The sequence below is a fragment of the Acanthochromis polyacanthus genome, chromosome 6, assembly GCF_021347895.1.
Source record: "Acanthochromis polyacanthus isolate Apoly-LR-REF ecotype Palm Island chromosome 6, KAUST_Apoly_ChrSc, whole genome shotgun sequence".
NCBI classification, from domain to species: domain Eukaryota; kingdom Metazoa; phylum Chordata; class Actinopteri; family Pomacentridae; genus Acanthochromis; species Acanthochromis polyacanthus.
The window spans coordinates 19,439,013-19,466,525 of NC_067118.1; the positions used below are offsets into that span (position 1 = coordinate 19,439,013).

At 38.7% G+C, this 27,513-nt stretch overlaps 1 protein-coding gene across 2 annotated transcripts in view; it reads left to right on the forward strand.

The window, feature by feature from the left end:
* Window positions 1–27,513, forward strand: part of LOC110961542 (vitamin D3 receptor A) — a 130,300-nt gene that overhangs the window by 87,868 nt on the left and 14,919 nt on the right. For both annotated transcript variants that reach the window (XM_051949658.1, XM_022209203.2), the window contains exons 2-6: window positions 3,250–3,397; window positions 4,263–4,393; window positions 20,171–20,355; window positions 22,295–22,394; window positions 23,115–23,292. In XM_051949658.1, coding sequence (XP_051805618.1) covers window positions 3,252–3,397; window positions 4,263–4,393; window positions 20,171–20,355; window positions 22,295–22,394; window positions 23,115–23,292 — 740 coding nt within the window. In that variant the 5' untranslated portion in view covers window positions 3,250–3,251. The remainder of the gene's footprint in view (window positions 1–3,249; window positions 3,398–4,262; window positions 4,394–20,170; window positions 20,356–22,294; window positions 22,395–23,114; window positions 23,293–27,513) is intronic.

Here is a 27,513-nt window from a genome sequence, read left to right on the forward strand (position 1 = left end):
ACACACACACACACACACACACACACACACACACACACACACACACACACACACACACACACACACACACACACACACACACACACACATTAAATCCCTGAAGAATCCATTATCCACAGCTGAGGTCTGTTTTGTCCAACAACATTTCCTGTCTTACCTTTCCTAATCCAATTCAATTTGTTTTGCTGGCATGAATGTCACATGACCTCATACTTGGTAAGCATCTATATAAACATGAAGTGTGCTGTCTCTTTCTCTCTGACATTTACACAACCATTATATGTCTCTGAATTTTCACTATTTTGATACAGTGTATATGGAAAGTTTAGTTTTCAATATTTTATGTTTCTTTGCTGTCAACTATCTTCAAATCAAGTATATGAAGGGTCTTTTGTCTTTAATATGTCAACAAAACACTCAAACATTCTTTGTCATTGTGAAGTATTATGTGAAGAGTTGAGAGCAAAAAATGTAAATCTATTTTAAGGTTCATGAATCAAAGTGTCTGAAACTTGGGATGAATCTGACAACTTTCTGTATGCATGGTATGTACTGTATGAGAAACAAATGTTAAAATAAGAGAAAAGAGAAATTGATAGCTATAAATAACCTGGAAGCTTACAAAACTGCCCTCTTTTTTTCTGTTAATTAATCGTGCTGTCTGTAAATAAATACAAACGCAAATTATTAGGGAGCAAAAATGAGAAACAAGGGAGAGAAAACAGAGGGGAAAAAGAGACGAGTGCCAGAGAGGTGATTAAAGGACAAATAATGCTCAAGTTGTTCATTACCAACCTGTAGCTGAATCACACTGTGGGTAATCAGCACTACTAATGAAACTGCAGGTTGTTTTTACGGGCGTTTCTACCAATCTGTTGAGATGTTTGGCGCTCTGCCTCTCCATTTCGCCCCTTCCAATTATTTCATTATTCACCTGCTGCTGCATCAGTAAACAAAGCTGTTTGTGACATGATGACTAATGGTGTACGTCTTGTTTTTTTGTGCGTGCATCTGCCCTATTAACATACTCCTCACTCACTCACTCCAGCACACACTGTAACCTGAAATCACTGATTTGCATACACAGATACGCACAAGCCGGGCATAGATGGTCCACATGCATTAAAGTAACATCCCACCAGCACTGAAGAGTGTGTGTGTGTGTGTGTTAGCCTGCTTTCCCAGTATGGTGTATTCTGAGTAATGTGGCTGATGCTTCACAGCTAGAAGCTCCTGCCTCACGTGTATGTGGGTTAGTATTTTCCTGAGAACTCGTATTGAATTTCAAACTAGCCTTGATGTAATGAGGCCTAATGGAGTCCGACTATGTTTGTGTCCATCCTTCACATGTTTTCTCACCTGTGTTCTCTCCCCCTCCCCCCCTTCTTCTTACGCTTGTCTTCCATCGCTCTTCAGCACCAGCTCCTCCTATCTTTTTGTCCTTGTTTGACATAATCCCAGTCCTACTTCTATGTACGCCAGCTCCCCACAGGCTATATTCTGCAGCCTCGTGACTCCTGCTGTGCTCTAAGTTCATTGCATGCACCCCCCTCCTCTCTTTGTCCTCGTTTGGTTGTCTTCCCCTCACATGACCTCTCTCTCCCTGTAGTGTTATTTGTCAATAGGCTCAAATCCGTTTAAACCTAAAAATTCCATATATCCACGAACTATCCACTAGCATTGGGCATTTACATGTTTTAGTAAATTTGTAATCCCTTCCTAGTATTTAATGCAAATTTTTATTTCACTTTCACCGCTTTGTTTACTCTTGAACTTTCTTCTTAAATTAAAGTAAGAATTCACATTTTACCATTGGTTTGTCCTGAAAGCCGGTTCCACTCAGTGTGCTACTGCATAGTTTTCACTGTTCCTGTTCTCTGGTGTTGTCTTACATGCATAAGTTTAGCTCTTCAACCCAACACTATTTTTGTTTTCTTATTTTGACCTGGAAAAATCCCCAATCCCCAAATTTAGTCAGTAACAGCTGATATCTTGGGGACCAAAATGAACATGTCAGACTCTATGGATCGGACACATTTGTGTGAATATTGCAAAACAACAAGTCTCCTTATCCTTATTACCAAGCCAGTAAGAGATCTGAGGAAACTGTAGCAAAACTTGCCATTTTTACTTGTACTTTATCAAAGCTGTGTATTAGAAAGAAGTGAAAGAAACTAAATATTTACAAGGATAAATAAATGTGTATATATATATATATATATATTATATATATGTGTGTGAGGTCAATGAGGTTGTACTGTCATATATATATATATATATATATATATATATATATATATATATATATATATATATATATATATATATATTGCATACTAAATGTAGTAAAATGTGAAACACAGTGCAGATTGATTGCATCTCAGAATTTAGTACGAGATGTCCTATTTTCTGTTACAACCATTAATGTCCCCAGTTTTTTCCAGTTTTCATTGTCCTTATTCAGTCTAATTAATGATGAAATAGCATCCTTTGAAAAAAGAAGAATGTGAGCTGTTAAGCCATTACATTACATTACATTAGTTGACTTCAGGCAACTAGCATAACTTGATCAATATTTTTCTCTGTAAATTATTTTTTTATTACATTCTCCTTTTTGGCTTTTCTCTTTAGTCAGATTTTAGACAGAGGCGTGCTTTCAAAAAAGATTGATATAGATTACTTTGCTCACAGTTAAGAGTTGATGTGTGTTCTTCTACTGCTGTTTGTCTCACATGGGATGGCCAGATGGTGTTTGTTTGGGGAAAAAAATAACACTCTAGACAATACTTCTCTGGCAGTATTAAATACATCAGTCTTCAGTTCTTTTTCCCCATCAATGCTATAATTTCGTTGTTTTTAAGATTTTTTTTGTGTGTGTGTGTGTGTGTGTGTGTGTACACCTGTGTCTGCTGACACATTCAGCCAATAGCTGCAGGCTGCAGACAGTGGTTGTCATTGCCTTTTGCTAAATATGCTAATCACCCAACACCTGTTTGTATAAGAAGAGGAAAATGCACACCTCCCCATCCAGCACACACTCAAAGACTCACACACGACAGGCAGAGGAAGCAAACAGATTTTTACGCTTTGTTTGAGGTTGGTTAAATTCTTGGATGCACATTCACAGTATACTTTTTTTAATCTCTTTTGCATGTGTTTGGGTTTATGCGGTTGACTCTGAAACAAGGAACAGGCCAGTAGTGTCAAGCAGGCTTTAATGTCTGTCTTTCTTTTTCTTTTTGTCCTCAGTGATGGAGCCCATGACGGTGACAACGTCAGTGGTTGGACCAAATGAGTTCGACCGCAATGCCCCACGGATTTGTGGCGTGTGTGGGGATAAGGCCACTGGCTTCCACTTCAATGCCATGACATGTGAGGGCTGCAAGGGTTTCTTCAGGTGCGTGTTGTCTTTGAACTTACGTGTTTTCCATGTGGAGGACGTGCTCTGTGTGCTCTATAGTAGGCATGTTTTATATCAAGCTTTTTCTGCATATTTGTAAGGCTTATTTTGTTGTCAGACAGCCCTAAGAGGTATCGTCTTTTGGACTTATTCTAGAGTCTTTTTGAAGCTCTATATGGTTTAACAAAAATGTAAATTTTTAGATTTAGGAAGCAGTCATCGATTATTTTTTATTCTTCCTAAATTATTCATATAAAATGTGATAAGTGCTAGGTCATTGTTTGTGGATACTGGCTGGCCATGCTAAGCCCTAACATATTGCTTTGCTTTCAAAGAAGAGTATAACTGCCTAATGCCAACATACGCTGTTGTTGATGTTAAGGCACAGTATGTCTTTTTCTGTCTGCCTAAATGAACATCTATGCAGTGCTTTCAGAAGAATATTCATTATTTAGTAGTGTCTGGAATCCTGTAATTTTTTCTCTTTTCTCCATTCCTCACTTTATCTCTCTCTCATAGAGCAGATATGCTTTCCCTTAATCATCAGGAACTGGAAATAGGATTCAGTATAAAGTATTAAATTAATGTTTACCCCACTAGCACAAGGAAGAAGAACAAAGACATTATCTTTACATTTTTTTTATTGATGTGGCCGTGACACTTGTTTTTTTGTTTTTTTTTTTATCTTGTGGTAATTCATTTTGACAGGATTGCTTACTTCACTAGTTTACAGTTTATTTTCAGGTGAAAGCAGCTTTTATAGCAATAGCAGTTGCTCTCATTACTCATGATGTCTTTTGTCTTTTAACCACCACAGAGAATAAAGGATTCTAAATAACTAGATGACTTGATACTCCTCTAGACGCAGTATGAAACGTAAAGCCTCATTCACCTGCCCATTCAACGGAAGCTGCACCATCACCAAGGATAACCGGCGTCACTGCCAGGCCTGTCGTCTCAAACGCTGCATTGACATTGGCATGATGAAAGAGTGTGAGTTGACCTTTTTGGACCTTTGCTGCTATAAAAGATCTGCTGATTTGTTGGAGCCATAGCTGGAGATGGAAATTCCAATTCAACAATTTTCATTTTAACATTTGTAAGTGACCGAGTGTGAGCTGTACTCTAAGTTTTGATCTTATTCTGTAAAGTGTGTGGGAAGATGTGTTCTGAAACACTTGAAATTAGCTAGAACCAAGACCGAGGAGACAGTTGGACTTTTTTTGCAACTTAGCTTTATTTTGCACAGTTTTCTTGAGGCAAATGACAATACTTAGATTTTATCCAGTACTATCTATGTTATTTCATTTCATTTGACAAAAAACTTAAAATAGGAAATAATGAAATGACTTATTGTAATGCCTACATATCTGTCTTTACAGTAGAATCAGGGATGAGAATTTTCCGCGGATCCGCGGAATTCCGCGGATTTTATCATTGCCAGGGTCATTCTTGTGAATCGTCTAAATTCGAGGAGAAAAGTTTTTTGGGGGGTGAGGTATGTTTATGGTCGGCGAGTCGTAATATCAAACGGCTGCTAATATCCACCGCGCTGAATGCTAGCTGCCACTCAGTGAGAGCAGTCATGTACAGTACTGTAATCGAATCACCATGAAGTGTAGTCCAGGGATGGGAATTTTCCGCGGATTTCATTTTAAGTTTGAACACTTTGTCACTGATACTCCCGCGAGATGGTAACGACGTTAACGATAGCTTGTTAACGATAGCTTGTTAACGACGATTGTAAACGGCCCAGTGATTGGAAGTTGCTGCGCCACCGCTGCCGCACACCCCCCCCCTGGTCAACAACTTTCCGCTGGAATCAGAACTTGCTGATCCCATCCCTGTAGAATAGAAGTCTGAGACCACATCGGATATCAGTCTTGTTTTTACATAACTCTGGGTATAATTAGAGAGTCGGAGGATTTAGAAACTTTTCAAAACACAATATGCTCTGACATGTAAAATTAGGAAATATTTCAAGTTCTGCACAATGTCAAACTGCTGAATTAAGCTAATTTGCTTCACTGATCATGTAAACTCCTTTGTACAACATGTTGGTTTTCTTAATTTCTGTCCTTCCATTGAAAAAGTCTTTAAGTGATACTCAATTTGATTTGGCTGTTTTTAGCAGAGGCTTGTTAAAGTAAATCATTCTGCACCTATTGCTCAGCTTATAGATATGTCTGTTCCTCATGTTTCAAGCCGGAAACTATCATAATGCTACTTACTAAGTTGCATTATCATAGTGGGAATGATTACATCAGAACTTAGCTGAAGTCTTCAGAAGTCAAGTTGTTTCTCAGAATCAGATCAAGGCTAGACTGAAGTTTTCCAAGAAGGCAGTGCCTGGCAGTCTAAAACACTTTGCAGAAATTGTGTCAGTTGTATCCAAAGCACGATCAGGCAAACCAAAAGAGACCACACTGTGTGAAGATCAATACATCAAGGCTGTGTTCACCAGGAGATAGAAAAGCAACTTCAGTAGAGATCTAAAATTTGCTAAACAAAGAACACAACACACCAATCAGCAAAAGTCCTGTCAAAAGAAGGCTGTGTAGTTGTGCTCTCAGAGGAACAATAGCAGTTCTAAACCACTTCTCAGGAGAAGATGCAAGATCAAATGCATTAGTGAGCTCAGCAATGGCAGCATTTCACAGAAACTGTTGGGGGAAAAAAAAGCTTAACGAGAAATTCAAGTTTAAGATTTATGTTGGTAACATAGGGTTGTATATGTATGAAGGTAAACAGGAGACAGAGAATGATACCAACATGTGAAAAACCCCACAATGAAACATGATGGTGGCAGTGTTGAAGTCTGGGGCTGTTACTCTGGTTTTGGACACATGCACCAAATCAGTGCCACCCTGACCAAGGACAAGTAGCACTCCATTCTTTAGAGACCTTCTGGTTTACATTTCTGTCTAGAAGGATTTATACTACAGCAGGATAATCAGCCCAAACGCACCTCAAAGCTTTCAGGAACTACAATATACAGTAGGACGAGTAATTCACTGTGAAATATCACTTAAGTATGACATAAATCCAAATTGCACCACTTCTTACTAACTGCATTCTTTTGAAGTTGACGAGTATTTTTTCAATAACTTTAGAAAGGCTAAATTAAAAACAGGCCCGAATGTAAAAAGTCAGTGCAACAAAAGTAAATGGATGCCATCACTGAAACTAAATTGAGCCCACCTATGATTTCCAGTTAGCTTATGTAATTCATACATTATATAACGTATTATAAAATATAGTCCAAACAACATATTATGATAATGCTAAACCTGTAGAACTGTAAATCTAGGCTCTGCTATACAGATAAGACCTAAGAGTGATGCAGATTAATAGTGAGGGCGATGTTAAGGCAAGATGCAGCATCTTTCCCTCTGCTGACATTCCTTTGATGTAGTATTCACTTGGACATCTGAGAAACTGTACATCCCAGGCAGACGAGCGGCGGCAGGTGTTAGCCGACCAGCTAGCGGGGGAGACCGGGGGAGAGCAGCCGGCAGACCTGCAGAGTTAAAAATGACAGCTCCGGTGGCTTGGCGCTTTCCGTTTTTTTTTTTTTTTTTTTTTGTTGTTGTTTTTTTTTGGGCGCGGACCAGTGAGGCGGCATTTTCGGCAAAATTGTAGTGAGGCGGTGGCCTATACCAGCGAGGCGGCCCGCCTCGTCAGTCATATAGGAGGGGAAACACTGGACACACAGTATTTTACATGATGCCAAATTTCAACACATCCCCCCAACTAGTATTAGACGTCATTAAAAATGTTTGGTGCTACTGCTCTTTCTGATTCTGCTTGTCAGTACTCTTATTTGTACTTGGTGTGGTTTTTTTTTTTTTTTTTTTTTTTTATGAAACAAAAAAAGAAACGAACAACGAACATAGTGATGACTGGAATGTAATGAAAAGAAATTAACTATACACGTGGACAAAATTGTTGGTACCCCTCAGTTAAAGAAGGAAAAACCCACAATTCTCACTGAAATCACTTGAAACTCACAAAAGTAACAATAAATAAAAATTTATTGAAAATTAAATAATCAAAATCAGCCATCACTTTTGAATTGTTGATTAACATAATTATTTATAAAAAACAAACTAATGAAATAGGGCTGGACAAAAATGATGGTACCCATAACTTAATATTTTGTTGTACAACCTTTTGAGGCAATCACTGCAATTAAACGATTTCTGTATTTGTCAATGAGCGTTCTGCAGCTGTCAACAGGTATTTTGGCCCACTCCTCATGAGCAAACAGCTCCAGTTGTCTCAGGTTTGATGGGTGTCTTCTCCAAATGGCATGTTTCAGCTCCTTCCACATATGTTCAATGGGATTCAGATCTGGGCTCATAGAAGGCCACTTTAGAATAGTCCAACGCTTTTCTCTCAGCCATTCTTGGGTGTTTTTGGCTGTGTGTTTTGGATCGTTGTCCTGTTGGAAGACCCATGACCTGCGACTGAGACCAAGCTTTCTGACACTAGGCAGCACATTTCTCTCCAGAATGCCTTGATAGTCTTCAGATTTCATCGTACCTTGCACACTTTCAAGACACCCTGTGCCAGATGCAGCAAAGCAGCCCCAAAACATTACTGAGCCTCCTCCATGTTTCACCGTAGGGACAGTGTTCTTTTCTTCATATGCTTGGTTTTTGAGTCTATGAACATAGAGTTGATGTGCCTTACCAAAAGCTCCAGTTTGGTCTCATCTGTCCAAAGGACATTCTCCCAGAAGCTTTGTGGCTTGTCAACATGCATTTTTGCAAATTCCAGTCTGGCTTTTTTATGAGTTTTTTTCAGCAGTGGTGTCCTCCTTGGTCGTCTCCCATGAAGTCCGCTTTGGCTCAAACAACGACGAATGGTGCGATCTGACACTGATGTACCTTGGCCTTGGAGTTCACCTTTAATTTCTTTGGAGGTTGCTCTGGGCTCTTTGGATACAATTCCAACGATCCGTCTCTTCAATTTGTCATCAATTTTCCTCTTGCGGCCACGTCCAGGGAGGTTGGCTACTGTCCCGTGGGTCTTGAACTTCTGAATAATATGAGCCACTGTTGTCACAGGAACTTCAAGCTGTTTAGAGATGGTCTTATAGCCTTTACCTTTAAGATGTTTGTCTATAATTTTTTTTCGGATGTCCTGGGACAATTCTCTCCTTCGCTTTCTGTTGTCCATGTTCAGTGTGGTACACACCTTTTCACCAAACAGCAGGGTGACTACTTGTCTCCCTTTAAATAGGCAGACTGACTGATTATGAGTTTGGAAACACCTGTGATGTCAATTAAATGACACACCTGAGTTAATCATGTCACTCTGGTCAAATAGTTTTCAATCTTTTATAGAGGTACCATCATTTTTGTCCAGGCCTGTTTCATTAGTTTGTTTTTTTTAAATAATTATGTTAATCAACAATTCAAAAGTAATGGCTGTTTTTGATTATTTAATTTTCAAGAAATTTTTATTTATTGTTACTTTTGTGAGTTTCAAGTGATTTCAGTGAGAATTGTGGGTTTTTCCTTCTTTAACTGAGGGGTACCAACAATTTTGTCCACGTGTGTATATGCTAGACTCCACTGCCACAAAGAGGTGCAGGCTTTTTACTCTAAACCTACAGCTAGGTGCCACTTTTTCACCCTGTCCTCTGTCATCCTCCCACTACATGCCAATGTGAAAGGGTTTTGAAGTTGAAATTGCTTTGGACCTCCAGTAGCAAAGGCCAAAGTGAACAGGTTCATTGTAGCTGCTACTTAAAAAAATGTCACAAAATCTTTGAATGGGTGCCTTCATGAATCCAGTTTTGACCTTTGATCACAAAAATGAACAAGCCTTGATCATGAAATATAATATTCTGCATTGTGTTTTTTATTAAACTGTTTAGCATTGTGTGAGAATTAAAAACTCAACCGTGAAGAGCCTAAATGTAAGTACATGATGCTCACAAAATCTCTTACTCTTCACTTTTAAGTCAAAAATGTATTGAAGTTAAATTAAAAATGCAAGATTTTTTCTTTGACAGTATTTTTACTGTGGGATGTTAGTAGCTGCCGCTGAACGATCAGCTGCCTCATGCGTACTTTTAATCATCCACACTAATAATAATAATAATTTATATAACTCCGCATTTGGTCTCCGTGCTGCTAGCATACATAACATACCTGGCTTACAGAGGGACAAGCTATGAAAGCTTTGTTCTACTCTCTGTCTGTGATGACCTGTTACTGGATGTTTCAACAGATTGCTCATGATTTAAATGCATCTGTGAGTGTTGTCTCTGTCAACTGACCCAGACAGACAGTTTTCTTCTGGATTCAGAAAGTGAAAATGCATTGACGACAAATATTTTTATCTTCTTCTAAATTGGAAACAGGACTGATGCAGCAAAATGAAGTCCCTCTCAATTTCTGAAAGACCGATAGCAAATTTAGCAAATTTACAAATTTAGAATGTGGCTCATTTAATACTGGGGATCAGTGCCAATCCCTGTCCCCATCTTATTACATATAAAGCCAAATATTTTAGTACAATGTGAAGACCAGATGGAAAACTTAACTTTCCTTTCTATTTTTTTTGACATTGCAGCTTTAATTGAACAGTAAAGTTTTAAATATTTAAAGACTTTCACAAGCAACAGCAGACAGTAGAATCACAAGTTTGTTGTAAATTGATCTGATTTGTGACAAGGAGACGGGCAATAGTGGATGTGCATGAGGATGCTGGTACCATATGGCAGTCAGTCTTGGGTCAAATAATAGTGTTTTTAATCCTGTCTGTATTCTCCCAGATGGATGCTATCATCAGGGCAGTTTAGTTGGTAGTAGTAATTCATCACTGAAGTAGGATTACCTGATATGCTTGAAAGGCAGTTTGACAGTTTTCTGCTCTAAGCCATGTTGGTTATGCATACAGCACCAGGCCTGGGTGTAATACAAGACGAACGTGCTGTGAAGGGAGAATGAGACATCACTTAACACAAAATGACACCTTGTCACAACCGATTCATAATGACTAGCATAAAGCGCTGCCTTTTTACTGCATGTTTACAAATGATCACATTATACAATCTTCATTACATAACTAGTCTTGCATCTCTTCTATTTAAATATGAAAGAGTGATGAAGCTCCGCTTTTCTTTTGTAAGTCGATATGCATTATGGCAAACCCACCAGTAGGAAGTACGACCAACAGCAAAGCATCAGTATAACCATAACAAGTAGTAGATGACAACAGAAGAATAGGAGAGTGAGGGAAGGAAGGAAGGAAGGAAGGAAGGAAGCCAGGGGCTTGGGGAGGTGGGGGATGTTGGGGGTTAAACTCCTGTTCAACAATGGCTCTCTTTCTTCAAAGAGACGCACAATGGTCGAGCCCACATTTCATTCACAAACAGACTGTGTGTGTGTGAGGGTGTGTTTGTGTGAAACAGAGATGATGCGGGGCAGCGTTCAGACTGATGATAACAACCATGTTGACCACAAACAGCCATATTACACTGGAGTGTCTGTTTCATTGAGGAATGATGAGAGAAGAGCGAGCAAGCATGAGGAGAGAGGGAGAGCAACTCTTGTCAGGATAAAATGGTTTCTTTGTTTATCACAGCTAGTATACAGGTTCATGAGAAGAAGGATGCCCACTGTAGTCACTGCTGAGTATTACAGCTGCTCTGCTAGCCTCCACTGTGCCTGCTTGTATGTAAAGCCATTTTTTGTTCATGTAGAGATCTGTACCACCTGTTTAAAATCTGACCACTTCAGGAAAAAGAAGCCTGTTTTAAACAATCTTACATTAATGCCAGCTACAATTGTTGATAATGGATCGCTCACCGGTTAATTGCCATTAATAATTTAACTGATTAAAAATACATTAACCAAAAAGCAGAAGATGGAGGCCATGCATGGTAGCACATGTACTGCACATTTGCTGTAGTATCTGGTTGCACCACTAGGTGATTACTTGACAGTTGCTTGACTTTAAAAGCAGGATTCCATACTTTTCTCTGACTGAGTTTCAGATCGATTTACCTGGTTAAGTCAATATACTGTAATAATGTAGTGTCATATAAATTAAAATACCTGAGGCAAAGGTGACGATACTGGCAATGAGCATTGATTGATTCAAAATTGAAAGCCTTGCATTGTTTTTGAATTCTTTGATACTAGGTTGACGTTGCATTTCAACACTGAGACAGATACAGTATTTACACCGTGGTGTACATATTTCTGCATACCAACATACGGAGTGAACTCTATAAAAAGCCCATTTAGGGTGTTTGACATACATGTTATTTTTTTAAGAAAATTACAAAATGAAACCTTTTATCACAACCACAAACTGTATAGGCAGAGAGAATTGTCTGATTTTTCACTTTCCAACAGTTCTTGAACTTAAAATATGTGGCGTTCAGTTTCTTCAGAAAATGTAGCCAAATCCAGGTTTAAATTTGTGGTATTTAATCAAAATCGCTTCATCAGACACGCCTCATATAAAAAGTTGTAAAAAAATATATAATTTGCATTAATTCAGTCAAAAAACACAAAATTTGCACTACCAGTGCAACCAAGAAGTCATTAGCGACTCAGCTGTAACAAACAGCTGTGTGACAAAAATTCAACTATTCAGCTAAACTGGACTAAAATGCAGCCTGTGTTTTCACAGAGCAGATAGGAGACAAACTAAATTTGAAATGGTTACATATCCTTTCTTTGTACGGTCCTTGATCACACAAAATTTGTCTGTATTTTTGTATTGATTTATGGCATAATAGCCATGTTGTGCAGCAGAGCAGACATTTTTGGGCTCCTTCTTTTTCCCATGCTTGTCCAGTCTTTATATCGTAGTGAAAAATGAGCCCACAATGAGGAGAAATGTTACAGAACTAAAATATGTCTGTCAACTTTCACGTTACTATAGACTTTAAGAGGGTGGGTAAGGGAAAAGAAACTTGTGTGGTTGTGGTTGTTTTCTATGTTGGTGGTTGTTTGTTTTTGCCAGTTGCCAGTGGTGATATTTTGGTCTTGTGACCTGCTCATATGACTACTGAGGATCAACCATGAATGTTCTGAGCATGTATCTGTAAGCTGTGATTACAACTGTCTTTTATTTTTTGCATTTCAGTTTCGCTGTGTAAATTCTTACATATGAGTTTGCTCATTTTTAAACAATACTTCTCATCTTTTTGCTCAGCTAACAACACTGATGTACAGCTTTAAGTGGCTTCTTTAAGACACTTTTCTAATTTAAGTTTGTTGAATAAAATTTCCATTACCTTCAGGATATGGTTTCAAGATATTAGTAGGATTTTTTTTTTTTCCCCCCGCTATGACTTTTTATTTTGGGATAGTATTTTATGTTTATGAAAAAATGCTTTGTCACAGTTACCATCTTTTTTTGATGGGTATGAGTTAGTGTGCCTGTATGCTCGCCTCTCTTTATACTGGCAGCTTTGTCTAAGCTTCCGCACCATTCAGATTAGTACTGTTTGTGTTTGTGTGCCCTCTGTGAGCTGTGCCAGCTGAGTTTGTAGTAAACACTTCCATGCTGTCCTTACTTGACAGAGGTTAGAGAGATGCCAGGAAAAGACCTCCCCGCTTGTCTGTGTGTGTGTGTTTTCATGCTTGCAACGTTTGTGTGTATTTGTATGCCTGAGTGGGTGTTTATTTGTAACAGGATTAGAATCACAGAAGAGTTTCTGAAACATTTTAGCCTTTAGATGATTAAATTCCCGCCCTCAGTGTCTTTAAGTAGCCAAACTGCTCCTGTGGAGCTGTCCTCCATTTGGCTCCCTAATTCAGATTGTTCATCTCAGACTCTTTTGTATTCTGTCCCTTTGACAATGTTTTCACCCATATTACCATAACTGCCAGATGCTTAATTTGTAGTTGCATGGACCTCACACATAAATGGAATCCAATAGAGTAGTACGTTGTGCATTCAAAAGCAAAACTGTGGTTTCCTAGTTTATTTATTATATCCGAGTGTTTGCATTAGTTTAGATTTGTATAATGTGCGGTCCAAAGATGATTGAGCATCAGATGTTGTCTGCCAACAGTTTTCGTGTTTGTAAAGCAACAAGTTATTTATATAAATATCTATGCACATATTTATACTCATTGCACACTTACAATAACACATTTGATATAGCAGTGTGCCAGCCAGCACGTTTCTTACAAATGCCCATGAAATCCTGACGTGTTCACTGATCAGAAACACAGGTGCATGAGTGCATAGATTAAAGCCCATATAAATAAACACTATGTTTGTACATTTGCTGAGCTGTCACAGTACAGTGTGTTAATATCCCATATCTTCCTGTCTCTGTGCTTGCTTCCATGGGGATCTATTGATATCTCATTTCACGGCACACTCAGCATATACTGGTGCCGTGACACATGACTATCCTGAATTTACCCCCAGAACATCAGATGCCAGGGGCAGTATTATGGAAATATTGGCTATGCACCAAATTCATCTTGACATATATCACACCAAATCTGAGCGTGAAGCACCTCTATTGTGTTTAACTGGTTGGTCAGCTGGTTAATGAGTACACCTGCTGTGAACCTCTGGCCTTCCCCATAGGGACGCTCTGCCTTTCACTCTTTGCCAGTGTTTCTGGCATTACTAGTACTAACCAAAACTCTGTTTTATTAATTACTCTCCCCCCTCCTCCCCCTTACTATTTGCCTTTCTTTCTACCTTTCTTTCTTTGCTGCCCTTTGTCATGCTGGGCACCACGTCACCACATCCAGCCAGTCACTTTCCAAACTTTTGGTAAACTGCTGCAATTCTGCCAAGCGCTGTGGGGTGGTCAAGATGTTCCTTTGATGGTCTGTTGTTTTTGTGGACTCTTGCTTTAATGATGCCATCCAGTGCTCAAACTTGGCTGGAAACGGTCTTGTTCAATCATGTCCCAGCCTTAGAATAGCTGCCTTGATGGCTTATGCCAAACTTTGACCAAACTGTGCCTATTCACGATTGAGCAATGTCCTGCATATTTGGATGTCCTCACCACAAGGAGTGGTTCTAGGCAGTCTGTTCTTGGCTTGGGACTGGCTGGACACTGTAGAGCAGCCAAAGCCTAATTAATGACAGTGGGTTAAAAGAGATGAAAGCCAAGTAAATCCTGGTTAGCTAAGCAGTCACATTCATTCCACTGCCTTTTTAAGCCTGTAGTAGTTGTTGTTGTCGTCTGCATCACCACATCATGCGGTTATGTAATGCTGGTTTTGCGGTTGCAGTCCAGGGTGCAATCACTGAAAATCCACTTTAAATATAGTTGTTTACAGCTTCCAGGAAAACGACCAGTATTCAGTATGAAGTGCTTGATCTGAGTACTATTTAATTTAGGGTCTTCCATGGCATCTCAATGGCCTCTTGGATTAGTAGTTACTGTAAAGTATTTATTTGGTATATTTTTTACTAGGGTTAAAGTATGTTGTTTTGGCATTAACATCGCAATGTATGCATGTGCAAAAGTCAAAGTACAGTATGAAGTGAAGCAAATTACCTGAAGAATGCTACAACTCCTTATCCTGCTTGATGCAAAAACAAAACTGGTATGTTGCTCATTTTCAATGATTAAAAAAAATAACTTAATTTAAAGGTCCCATATGGTGAAAATCCATTTCAATTGTGTTCTGTGGTTGATGGAGTGGGGCAGCTCATTGGTTATCAGAGCAAGACAACCCATTAAAAACAGGCCTAAAGCCAGGAGTTGAACATTCTTGTTGAACAGAACTGTCTTAGCAGGACTGGAGAGGACATGTGAGACTTTGATTATTTTGCTGAAAAGGGACACAATATGGAACCTTTTAAAGAAGTGAGTGTGGAACAGGAAACAAACAGTGAAGAAGAACATTGTGTTCCAAAAATATTGTAATTTCTGCATAAATGTTTTGACTACAGAAAAGATGATGCAGAGCAAAAAGAGGTACTCCGTTGACAGTGTCTTGCGATTGTTCCTGCAACTCGAGTCAACACGACTGATTTGTTTGACCATTGACTTTCCAAAGCAAAAATCTGTTTGAGATGCAGTTGCCAGTGTTACAGTGTATGAGAAAGGTTCCAAATGACTTTAATTAGCTTTTTAAACAATATTTTTTCGTTTTCTATGCAAATGCAGTCACCTCCAGAATATCCCTTTTGATAACTATTCTAAAACTAGAAAAGCACTCGGAGCACAGTCCTCTGCCAAGGCTGCTCAGTTGTTATAATCATTTCCAATGGCTGAAGTCTTTAAAAAATTTGTGGCTCCAGACTAGAAGCCGCGTCACTGCCAAAATCTAACCAATGGTCCTTGTGTCATTTCTGACCTTCCCTGGTAATTTCATCTAAATCGGTTAGTCCATCTTTGGGTAAAGTTGCTAACAGACAGACAAACTGATCGTCACTCTGCTGAGGCTCCACCTCCTTGGCGGGATAATTTTTCTTTCTAAATAGTTGATCAAGTTGTCGTGAAAATTCCTGTATTTTTTCATGTTGCTGAAAATCAAATGATCACAAAGCCATTTTTTTCTGATATCATTCAGCCTTAATACTATATCCAAATCTGTTCTTTCTTTTAAGGCTACAGGTTGACAGCACTTTAGAAGTCACTGATTATTAATGTGTGTTAACAGATTAAGACATCACACGAGTTCAAACACTGGCAACCATGACAGAGACTACTGTAGCAATTAATGGCTTCCTGTTGAGTAAACAAACCTAAGCTTATGTAGACAGCAATTCTGTAGATGTCACTAATGCTGCCAAGCTGATAATGCAGCAGACTTTTAGTGTTCGTGTGTCTTGGGTGTGTATAAAGGGCTGTATCGGCACATGGAAGCACATATTGTACCTGATACATTCTAATGATTAATCGATTATTGATTGAAAACATAGCCAACTATTAGTTAGGAAAATTGTTGTAAAAATTTGCATCCCTTTTCAGTGATAAATATTTTACTGTTCTGTTTGTCGTTGGTTCAGAATTTTCTGCTCACTTTCCTGCGTGTGCTGGATACATTAGCAATAGCTGCAGCATTCTTACTTTTTTCTCAGGCCTCAATGGAAACATCATGTCCTGAAAGATACAGTAGTCACACTCGCACACATACTTGTGAACAATATGTTGAAATTTAATGTCATTATGTGCTTTCATACCGTCTATTTGGGTCAGGCTGCTCTTTTGTAGTCAGTGTTCACAGGTGCATATTTGACATTAGGAGTGTTTTGGTGAAAAAATGATGTGCTCATAGCAGTTGCATGAGACCCCATCTGCCTGCTGTGTGCAACACTTGCTGTGATGTGTTTAATTCTTTTACTGAATGAAATCAGTACTAGTGATGCAGTGTTAAATATAATAAATTGTCTCTTTTTACAGATTTCTATACCAAGACAAGTAACACAGAAGGATTTTTTTCAGGCTGTCTCATTACAGATTGTCTACATCTACACACAAAACTTTTAAGCTGCTGTTATTCACTTTAATAAATCTCTTCAGGCACTGCTTGTAATCCAAGGTTTCCTGTTTCACACCATCGGAGGCCAGTCTGCAGCACACATCCAGATGTTGGCCCTACAGTCTGTTGCTGAGAGGCATCTTAAAAAAAAAAAAAAAAGTACTGCAGGAGTTATGTATATTATTCATACTGAACCAAGTCAAGGATAAGTGTTGAGCCTCTTCACATCAGTAGCTTGAACAAGGCCACTCAGATGAAGGGCAGAGATACCAGAGATATAATATTACTTTATAATCAATGTTCAGCAGCACTCTTTCTGACAATCACACGGTTCATTGTTTGACAATGGGTGTATCAGTGTTTTTACTTCTGTCCCATTCTGCTGTTATTTTCTGCAGTATGCTATCATTAATGCCCTGGGAGGTATTGGCTCTAACTCCAGATGTCTACATACAGTGCATCCAGAAAGTATTCACAGCGTTTCACTTTTTCCACATTTTGTTATGTTACAGCCTTATTCCAAATCGGATTCAATTATTTTTTCCCTTAAAATTCTACACATAACACCCCATAATGACAAAATGAAAAAAGTTTTTTTGAGAGTCTTGCAAATTTATTAAAAATAAAAAACAAAGAAATTACATGTACATAAGTATTCACAGCCTTTGCCATGAAGCTCTAAATTGAGCTCATGTGCATCCTGTTTCCACTGATCATCCTTGAGACGCTTCTACTGCTTAATTGGAGTCCACCTGTGGCAAATTCAGTTGATTGGACATGATTTGGAAAGGCACACACCTGTCTATATAAGGTTCCACAGTTGGCAGTGCATGTCAGAGCATAAACCAAGCATGAAGTCAAAGGAATTGTCTGTAGACCTCCGAAACAGGATTGTGACGAGGCACAAGTCTGGGGAAGGGTACAGAAAAATTTCTGCTGCTTTGAAGGTCCCAATGAGTACGGTGGCCTCCATCATCCGTAAATGGAAGACATTTGGAACCACCAGGACTCTTCCTAGAGCCGGCCGGCCATCTAAACTGAGCAATCGGGGGAGAAGGGCCTTAGTCAGAGAGGTGACTAAGAACCCCATGGTCACTTTGTCAGAGCTCCAGCGTTCCTCTGTGGAGAGAGGAGAACCTTCCAGAAGGACAACCATCTCTGCAGCAATCCACAAATCAGGCCTGTTTGGTAGCGTGGCCAGACGGAAGCCACTTCTTAGTAAAAGGCACATGGCAGCCCGCCTGGAGTTTGCCAAAAGGCACCTGAAGGACTCTCAGACCATCAGCAAAAAATTCTCTGGTCTGATGAGACAAAGATTGAACTCTTTGGTGTGAATGCTAGGCGTTTTGTTTGGAGGAAACCAGGCACTGCTCATCACCAGGCCAATACCATCCCTACAGTGAAGCATGGTGGCGGTAGCATCATGCTGTGGGGATGTTTTCAGCAGCAGGAACTGGGAAACTAGTCAAGATAGAGGGGAAGATGAATGCAGCAATGTACAGAGACATCCTGGATGAAAACCTGCTCCAGAGCGCTCTTGACCTCAAACTGGGGCGGCGGTTCATCTTTCAGCAGGACAACGACCCTAAGCACACAGCCAAGATAGCAAAGAAGTGGCTTCAGGACAACTCTGTGAATGTCCTTGAGTGGCCCAGCCAGAGCCCGGACTTGAATCCAATTGAGCATCTCTGGAGAGATCTGAAAATGGCTGTGCACCGGCGCTCCCCATCCAACTTGATGGAGCTTGAGAGGTGTTGCAAAGAGGAATGGGCAAAACTGCCCAAAGATAGGTGTGCCAAGCTTGTGGCATCATATTCAAAAAGACTTGAGGCTGTAATTGCTGCCAAAGGTGCATCAACAAAGTATTAAGCAAAGGCTGTGAATACTTATGTACATGTGGTCTCTTAGTTTTTTATTTTTAATAAATTTTCAAGAATCTCAAAAAAACTTTTTTCATGTTGTCATTATGGGGTGTTGTGTGTAGAATTTTAAGGGAAAAAATGAATTGAATCCGATTTGGTATAAGACTGTAACATAACAAAATGTGGAAAAGGTAACGCGCTGTGAATACTTTCCGGATGCACTGTATATTTGTGAATTCAGTATTTTAAAGAGAAGACAATGGTTGGACAGCCCAGGAAATGTTGACAATGAGGTTATTTTCTTTAGATTTTGTTACATTTCTGACATTTAATATGCCAAAGAAGTCAGATTTTATTAGAGCTGGCACATTATTTCATTATTTGAGCAAGGCATGCACCACTAAGTAAATGAAAAAGTATAAAAACACTTAAATGCACAATATTTATTACTTGTATCATTTCAAATCCAAAGGAGACGGATGTAAATGTGTTGCTAGATGTAATAAATAATGAATGTTGAGAATATAGGACTATAAAACAATTTACTGCTGTAAGACATGTGAAAGTCACGTGCAAACTTAGGAATTCCCAAGAGACGCCCTCATCTCGTCAAATCAAAGAGTCACTACAAACAGTATGTCTAATCCATTTTGCACCACTGTGCCACTCTGTGCCTGCAGTCTCTCCTCCTGCAGCATGAATAAGGCAAAAGGCACTTAAATATCCAACACCCGCTGCATCAGCCACATAAAAAGGCAGCAGACAGGCCTTTTCTGCGTGCCAGCTTGAGGAGATGTATGGTTGGTGTAACCCAGGATGGAAATATTTGGAGCTTACATTACATCTCCCTCAGCTGGTTTTACCGCCGACTGTTTTTAGTCCCACTTTTAAGGCCACAGTCCATACTAAAGCTGGTGATTATTCCTGTAATCGTATTGTAGAATAGCCCTCTGAAGATGTTTAGAGTGAGCTAACTGTCTATACTGTTGCTTTTACCGTTTTGCTTTCAGTAAGATCATAAGTTTATTTCCCCCTTTTTTTTTTTTTTGTTTGAAACTTAACATGTAAACCATAATTAGAATAATAGACTGAAATCCATTTTTCTTAAACCTTTAAATCAACCAAATGTTTCCCTAAATTATTAAATTGGAAGACACACACACTGCTGGATTAAATACAAAACTTGGTTGCAGCTTATGTTGATCTGGTTTGGTTTTGATGGATTTATAGGAGTAAAATTTCTTTTTCTAAATTAGAGGTTTTTAATATTGGAATAGGTGCGAGTTCACTGAATTAATGAGACTTTAATTTATGTTGTAGGTTTAAGTTTAAGCATACATTTACATGTTTTCAGTGCTCATCCTCATTGATTAGTTTTCTTTTTTTCTCACAGCACTGTTTGTAAATGTGTATGTGCTGGTCAAATCACAATTTAACTGTAAGTTGTTTTACCATATCTCCTACAGTCATACTGACAGATGAGGAGGTCCAAAGGAAAAAAGACATGATATTGAAGAGGAAAGAGGAGGAGGCGGCCCGGGAGGCGATGAGGCCACGGCTGAATGAGGAGCAGGCTCGAATGATCACCAGCCTGGTGGAAGCTCACCACAAGACCTATGATGCCTCCTATGCTGACTTCTCTCGCTTTAGGGTTAGTCTAGTTACTTCCTTTACCCAAACCACACTCACATGATCATTTCTGAAGTCACAGTCACTTTGTTCTCCACAAGAATATGGGTGGAGCAGGTCATTATGTCATGTAACAAAAGAGAGTGCCCTGAAGCATGGAATAAGGTCATAACCCTTCTTTTTTTTGTTCAAAAGAACAACATAGTAGAAGAGTACCGATGCCATCGGTTTTGGTTTACCACAACACTACGGACTTTGTCATTCTGTCTTTGTAACTGTAATTTGACTCAAGTGGGTTAGACACCAGGAATGGTCTCCACTTCGTTACATGTGATTTTCAACAGGGGAAGTTTAGTTTAAGTGTATTTGCATAGTGTTAAGTTACCTGTCAGTGGTGACTACATTTAGCCTTGTACAGAGTAAAGAGACAAAGATAACTGCTTAAGAAGGATACAACCTCGTCTACATTTTGGCTTTAAAATTATGTTTAAAATTGAATTTCATTTTTTAATTCAGTTTACTAAAGTTCATGCCAACTATATACACGAGTCACAGATTGTAAATAAAATTACCTAAAAAATTAGCAGCTAAACTCAGAGACATCTCTCTGATCTTTGTGTCAGTTGAGGTTGCTGCCCTGGCATTGATGAACCCCTAAAAAATGTGTTCATCAAAGTTACATATTCAAAAGTTGTATTTCCATAAAATAAATACTCTATTATTATTTTGCTCATGGTGTGTTTTCTAGCATATATTAGAAACACCATACGGACATGTTAACAGGGTGAAAAGCTTGATTGGAGGGGGTCTATAAATATACACAAGTCACATGCATGGCAGTGGCAGCAAGCTTATTAATGAGTGGTTTTAAAATGCGTATGGCACAAATGTTAAGAAGTGCAGAGTAAAATGACTGTATTGTATAGGTGTTTCCAATTTACTCAACACCAGTAACACGAGTCACCAAGGCGTTTATTCACACAACAGTGGGGTCGGATTTTCTTCCTCCATATCATTAACTTGATACTTTTAGACAGCATTCTCTCTGTGAACTACAACAATTGGGCTGTCCAGAGTAAATGAGATGGAGGACACACATTGGTTGGGATGTCTGAGAAAGTCTGGGATTCATTAGTGTTAAGTGTGATTCTTGAGTTTTACAGATGGTGATTTGTGGGTGTGACATTGAACTGCATGTCAACTTTAAAGGATGAAGTAGTTGGGTAATTCGAAGAATAAAACAAGAATAGCAGGAATAAAACAAACGAAGCACTAAGGTGTGTTTTGTAAAGGATAATAAATGGTTTTCTCTGTTTCATATAAATACAATGAGTGCAGGACTTCACTAGGACTTGACAGTGGGGAAAAAATAGATTTTTATGAAAGACATTCTATGTTGTAGCTCTTTGGAGAACTCTTAATCTTTAGTATCTGTGTAAACATTAGAATAAGCCAACACACTTTGGGATTATAGAAATCAGCCAAAGCCTGTGAGATTCAGACAGTCTAAGTCAAGCCTGCTGCGACATTCACAAACTCCTCTCACTGTACCACACATCAACACCACACACCAAACAATAACGGTGTGCCCATTCTACTGTTGCATATTATTCTGTTCTGTGCCAAATCTACATTCCTGCACGTTGTTAGGTTTACCACAAAAACTTTTATTTAAGGTAACCTTTTCAAAAACATTAAGCTCTTAAATCTAACATTTAAGAGCTTAAATCTAACATATGAAGCGAAATTACCATTCTGAGTCAAACTCCAAACAAAGGTGGGTGAAAATAAAAAGCAATTCCAGTTCCCCTGGTCCTGTGAAACAGGTCATCGATTTGTGGTGACTGCTTGGACTTGTGCAGCACTTGATTCTTCAATTCAGGTGGAACTCAGGAGGATTAGACCGGCAGTGCACTGCCTTGTAAGGATATTAATATTTGTGTTTGTCTGTGTGCCTGCAGCCTCCAGTACGTGAAGGCCCAGTAACACGCAGTGCCAGCAGAGCTGCCTCCCTTCACTCTCTGTCTGATGCCTCCTCTGACTCATTCAACCACTCACCTGGTGAGATGAATAAAAAGCCTTTATTCTCCCAACCTTGTGTACTTTCATCTTTCAGGGTTACCTTTACCAAAGATAGAGCTGTGGAGAGAGCTATTGATTCAAAAAGTAAAATAAACCTCAGCAGTTACTCTCCTCCACTGTCTGCCTCTGATTTCATACAGTATTTTGCAATGGCAGTGAAAGCTTGTTCAACATCAGCACTGCTCTTTTGCTTACCTGGGCTCAGTTGAGAAACAAACATCCTTACACATGTGTTTGTAGTTGTTACGCTGTGATTTATAGTTCACTGTCTTAAATTGTGTTAATTACTAGAACATTTGTGTATTTTTCTACAGGAGCTGTTACCCCTGTTCACATTAAAAGCATTTTTTCTATTTTATTAGTGCAAATCTGCAAGTTTTTAAAATGACAGTAGTTCATTTATTATTTTGTTATGAATTCTTATACAGATTTAGTTGGATTTGTGTGTGTTTTTAAGGTAGATTATGTTTTTTTGTTGCTCATTTTAATATCAGCAGTATAATTTTGTGATGGCTTAATTCAATTCAAAGTAGAACTCTCTTCTTTGCAAGCTGCAGTAAATGTTCAATTCTTGTGTGTTTCATCTTGTTTAACCTCACAATACCACTTTACTATTTGTGTTCAAAATGCTTCATTTTAATCACATTCTTACCATGCCTCTCACCTCCTCCTCTGCCTTCTTCTTCACTCCTCAAACAGAGTCAGTGGACACAAGAATGAACTTCAGCAGCCTGTTAATGATGTACCAGGATGGTGCTAGCAGTCCAGACTCCAGCGAGGAGGACCAAAAGCTTTCCATGCTGCCCCACCTGGCTGACCTGGTCTCCTACAGCATCCAGAAGGTCATTGGGTTCGCCAAGATGATCCCCGGCTTCAGGTACAAATTAAATACACTAACACAGTAATTGAATTTTGTCATGACAGTACAAAGAAGTACAGTTAATGTTGAGCTATAAGTGCAGTGTTGTTTTAAAATCTGACTTGTTTTGGTACTCATATTGCTCACTTAAAACATGGTTAACAATTCCTACTTTACAAAAACAGTAATCACATGACCTGTACTGATATTTGAATCCAATTTTCCTGAGTTTAGTTCAACCTTCTGAACTCCAAGCACTTTCTCTGTGTTTTCTGCGCCTGTCATGTTTGTACACATTGCGGGCTCATTTTTTTACTGCACTACAATGTCCTTCACCTCTGGGGAAACATCACAACTATGGCTGCAAGTACAAAGAATTCAGAATGTATTCTGTGCTTTTTAGCAAAGTTGCCGTTCATCATAAAAATCGAAGAAGTCGAAGTTGAATTTCTTTGATTAATTATTTTACAAAATTTTAATAAACGTGAGAAAAAATCAGTCCTTCCAGGATTTCGCGGGCGTTTTTTGTGATTGTTGCGGCCGAAAATGCCTGAATTCGCGGCAGCTTTTCTAAAAAATTGCGATAAAAATTGCGATGTTTTAAGCTTATTTATTGTGATGAAATTGCGGGAGACAATGACAACTGCGAAAAAGCGGCATTTTTTTCTAGCTTGTAGAACATGTTTCAACACTGTAATTGACAATATTTATTCCGAAATTAATTATTTTGCGTTCCAACCCATTTCCACAAAAGCTGGCACACCATGGTGGGAAATTAGCAGCAGCCAGATACTGGTTTAACATGACGTTGTTGGTCGATTTGCGGCACAAAATGCTAATTTACTATTGAATGAATCATATTCGGACATATCTGTCAGTGGCTTAAAAAGTTAATTTCACATCCTGGCACACACGTGTTCACATGCTCACGACTTGTCACGTCAACTAACAAGAACAGCACTGAGAGAGCGCAGTCCTCCTCCTGCATGTGTACATACCGAATCGCGTGACCTAAATATGTAGCCGGCAACGGGAATTGATGGGACTCAGAGACACCCCCACAATTTAATCAGTTGTTCCTTGTATCATTTCCAATACGTCCACAGTGGTAGATTTGTTGTAGGATACCAATCATGTGATCGTCAGCAGGCCGCTGAGGTAGCGGTCACTTGTTGCCATGGTTACCGTGCCGCTATGAGACGCTGTGCCGCTACCTCAATGGGAAATCCTTAACAAATCCGTGGATCCAAACTTTAAGCCGTATCACTGCCGAAGTCTAATCACTTGGTCCTTGTGTCATTTCAGACTGACCCTGAAAACTTCAGTTAAATCCCTGAGTCTGTTTTTGAATCATATGGTAACAGAGGACGGAGTCACAGGCGTTGATCGTCACATAACTCCGCCGTGTTCTTAGGTGGAATAAATAATCTAATTTACCTTCATTCTTTCAGTGCTCTAACGGATCTGGACGCAACAGTTTCCATCATGGTGATTTATGTGGTCTGTTGTCTGATCATTTCAGAGACATTAGTATCACACATGTCTGCATCTTCAAACCATAAACAAGGAAGTGAATTCGGTGACGTATGTGCATTAGGTTTGCGCTGGGGACTGCTCTGATTGGTGGAACTCACGGGAGGCGGGCCAAAATTGCGGGAAAGTTGCGGTGATTGGACAAAATTGCAAGACCGCGCAAAATTTGCGGAGATTGGTTGATTTCGTGTGAATTCGCGTCATCGCGTCATCGCAACATCGCGAATTCCTGGAGGGACTGAAAAATGGTGACTCTGTATGGAACAGTTTACATTTTTCATTTGTTTTTGTACTTGCTCTGTAAAAACACAGCCTGCACTTCAGCCTAATTTAGCTCTAAAGTCCCTGAATTGTCTGTTGATCACAACCATGTCAAACAAGACTTCTCAGTTGTGGTACGCAGAATTTTTTTTATGCTGCTGACACAACCATGTTATCTCAAACTTTTCTTCTGATCAGTTTTTAAATAAGACACGCTGAATAAAGTTCTTCTGATAAAACGCCACCATTTTACACCTTGATTTCGATCTGTTTTCCAATGAAGCTGCAAAGAAAAAATGAGGACCCTCGGAAAGTTGAAAATCTGACAACTCTTCCTGTTTCTACAGTTTCTTGCTCTAAAGTTTCTAAATTTATTTATTTATTCCTTTAAGACAGATTGCATTTCAGATCTGCTGGGTTAAAGCTGAAATAGTTGTTGGATAGAAAAATAAATCGGCACCTATTTTGATAGGAATTTGATTATCTAAACCATTACCAAGCAAAAATGCTAAACATTTACCAGTCACAGCTTCAGAAGTGTAAGGATTTGCTGCTTTTGCTTTTCTTGGAAAAATCTACATTTTCACTATTTTATAGATCCAAGGATTATTAAATTAATCATGGAAGCAACTGAAAGATTATTCAATAATAAAAAACACAGTTTGTTGCAACGTTACTTAAATAGTTTTATTGTGAGTATGAGACAAATAAATGGGAGACTGCTTAAAATGACCATGCGTCAGTCGACAGGAGCACATCAGAAGGGCTCCAGTATTGATATGTAATTTATGTTATATTCATTTGGTGCCATAAACTACATTGTAGCAATGATGAAAATGAAACGTTACTACCACTGCAGTTATCTGCTGTTTTACTGAGTTCTGTTAACCCAACTAGTAGCGCGTACATCCATAAATGCTAGCAGTCTGGATGAACTCTCCACCTACATGCAGAGCACGTTGATTTGCTGCCCACTTGTATGTGGGGCATTAGTGGGGAAGACGAGATTGCTATTATCACTCCCAAACAAACAAGCTCTTGAAAGAATACGGTGGAACAGGCTGCAGCTTTGTAAATGTATGCTGAGCTCAGAGATAGGTTTATAAATGTATGCACATACAGAGGCAGTGTAGAAAACAAATGGAGTTGACATATCTGTCACATGGATATACATAATGTGTTGTGGTTTATACTGGAATTCGTGTTAATTCCAGCAAATGTTGTATTTGATCAACTATTATTCATTGACAATGCAATGTAAAATATCTACATATCCTTATGTTGTACTTTTTTCTATTTTTAACTAAAATAAGGTTCATTAACTAGGGTACTTTGAACAATAAAGAAAAGGTTTTTTTAAATCAAAAGAAACTATTTTGCATCAATAGTAGAAAATATTTACTGTAAATATGTTCTGAAAAATGGACTGCATTTGAAGGGAACAAACCTAGATTACAATATTGCTGCTTTCATGTTCATTGTTATATTAACTTTCTGATGTTTCACTTGCAATATGCAAATTGTTACATTACAGCAGTAATTAGAAACCAGCAAAACATGAACTAGTTTTGCCTGTTTAATTCTTTTTTGTTTGGACAAAAAGTGTTTAAAACATTTTCTTACTGAATTGTTTCTTGTGAAGCTGCATCACACAAACATGTCAAGAAAAACTGAATACTCGATACAGTGCTGGATACATTCAGTTTTTTATTCCATTTTTTTCTTTCCTTCAAGGACTCTGTAGACTATCTCTTAAACTGTAAACATTTCTTGAATAAGGCAAACTGAAAGAGCACTCATATTTTTGCATACCAAAAAAATGGTAAACATCTTTATGAGAAAACTGACATACTGAGCTGCAAACTACATGTTCTAAGCCTCATACTGATGTGTATGAAACCCTGGACGTCTAAATCGTTGTTTTTAGATGACATTGGTTCACTGAAGTTTTAAGGCAGAGATGCAGAATCATGGTGTTAGCAGCTTGTTTTCACTCATGATGTGTTTTTCAGCATATAAAAACAATATTATATGTAAATTTTTACAAGGTTACAAAACAACTATATCTTTATTGGAGGGAGTAAAATAAATATATTTAAAATAAATATGAAAGGGAAGGAACAAGACAGCGGTATTTAGCAGTGATGATGACAAAGTTTCACAAAATGTGTCACAAATATGTCTGTGTATAGAGATAAGATACAGATACAGTAGTAGTAGTAGTTCATACAGTGCTCTGTTGCTACGGGAACCATGTTCCACTCATTGTACATGCTGTGCTTTGTGGTTTCCTTTTCCCTCTCTCTTTTTCATGCTTTCTCTATCTCTCTTACACACACACACTCACACTCACACAGAGTTGATTATTAGTACATGTGGTGAAATAGAACTTTCTGACAGATTGACAGATCTGTTATTTGTTGAACAATGCAATGTGTGGGTTTG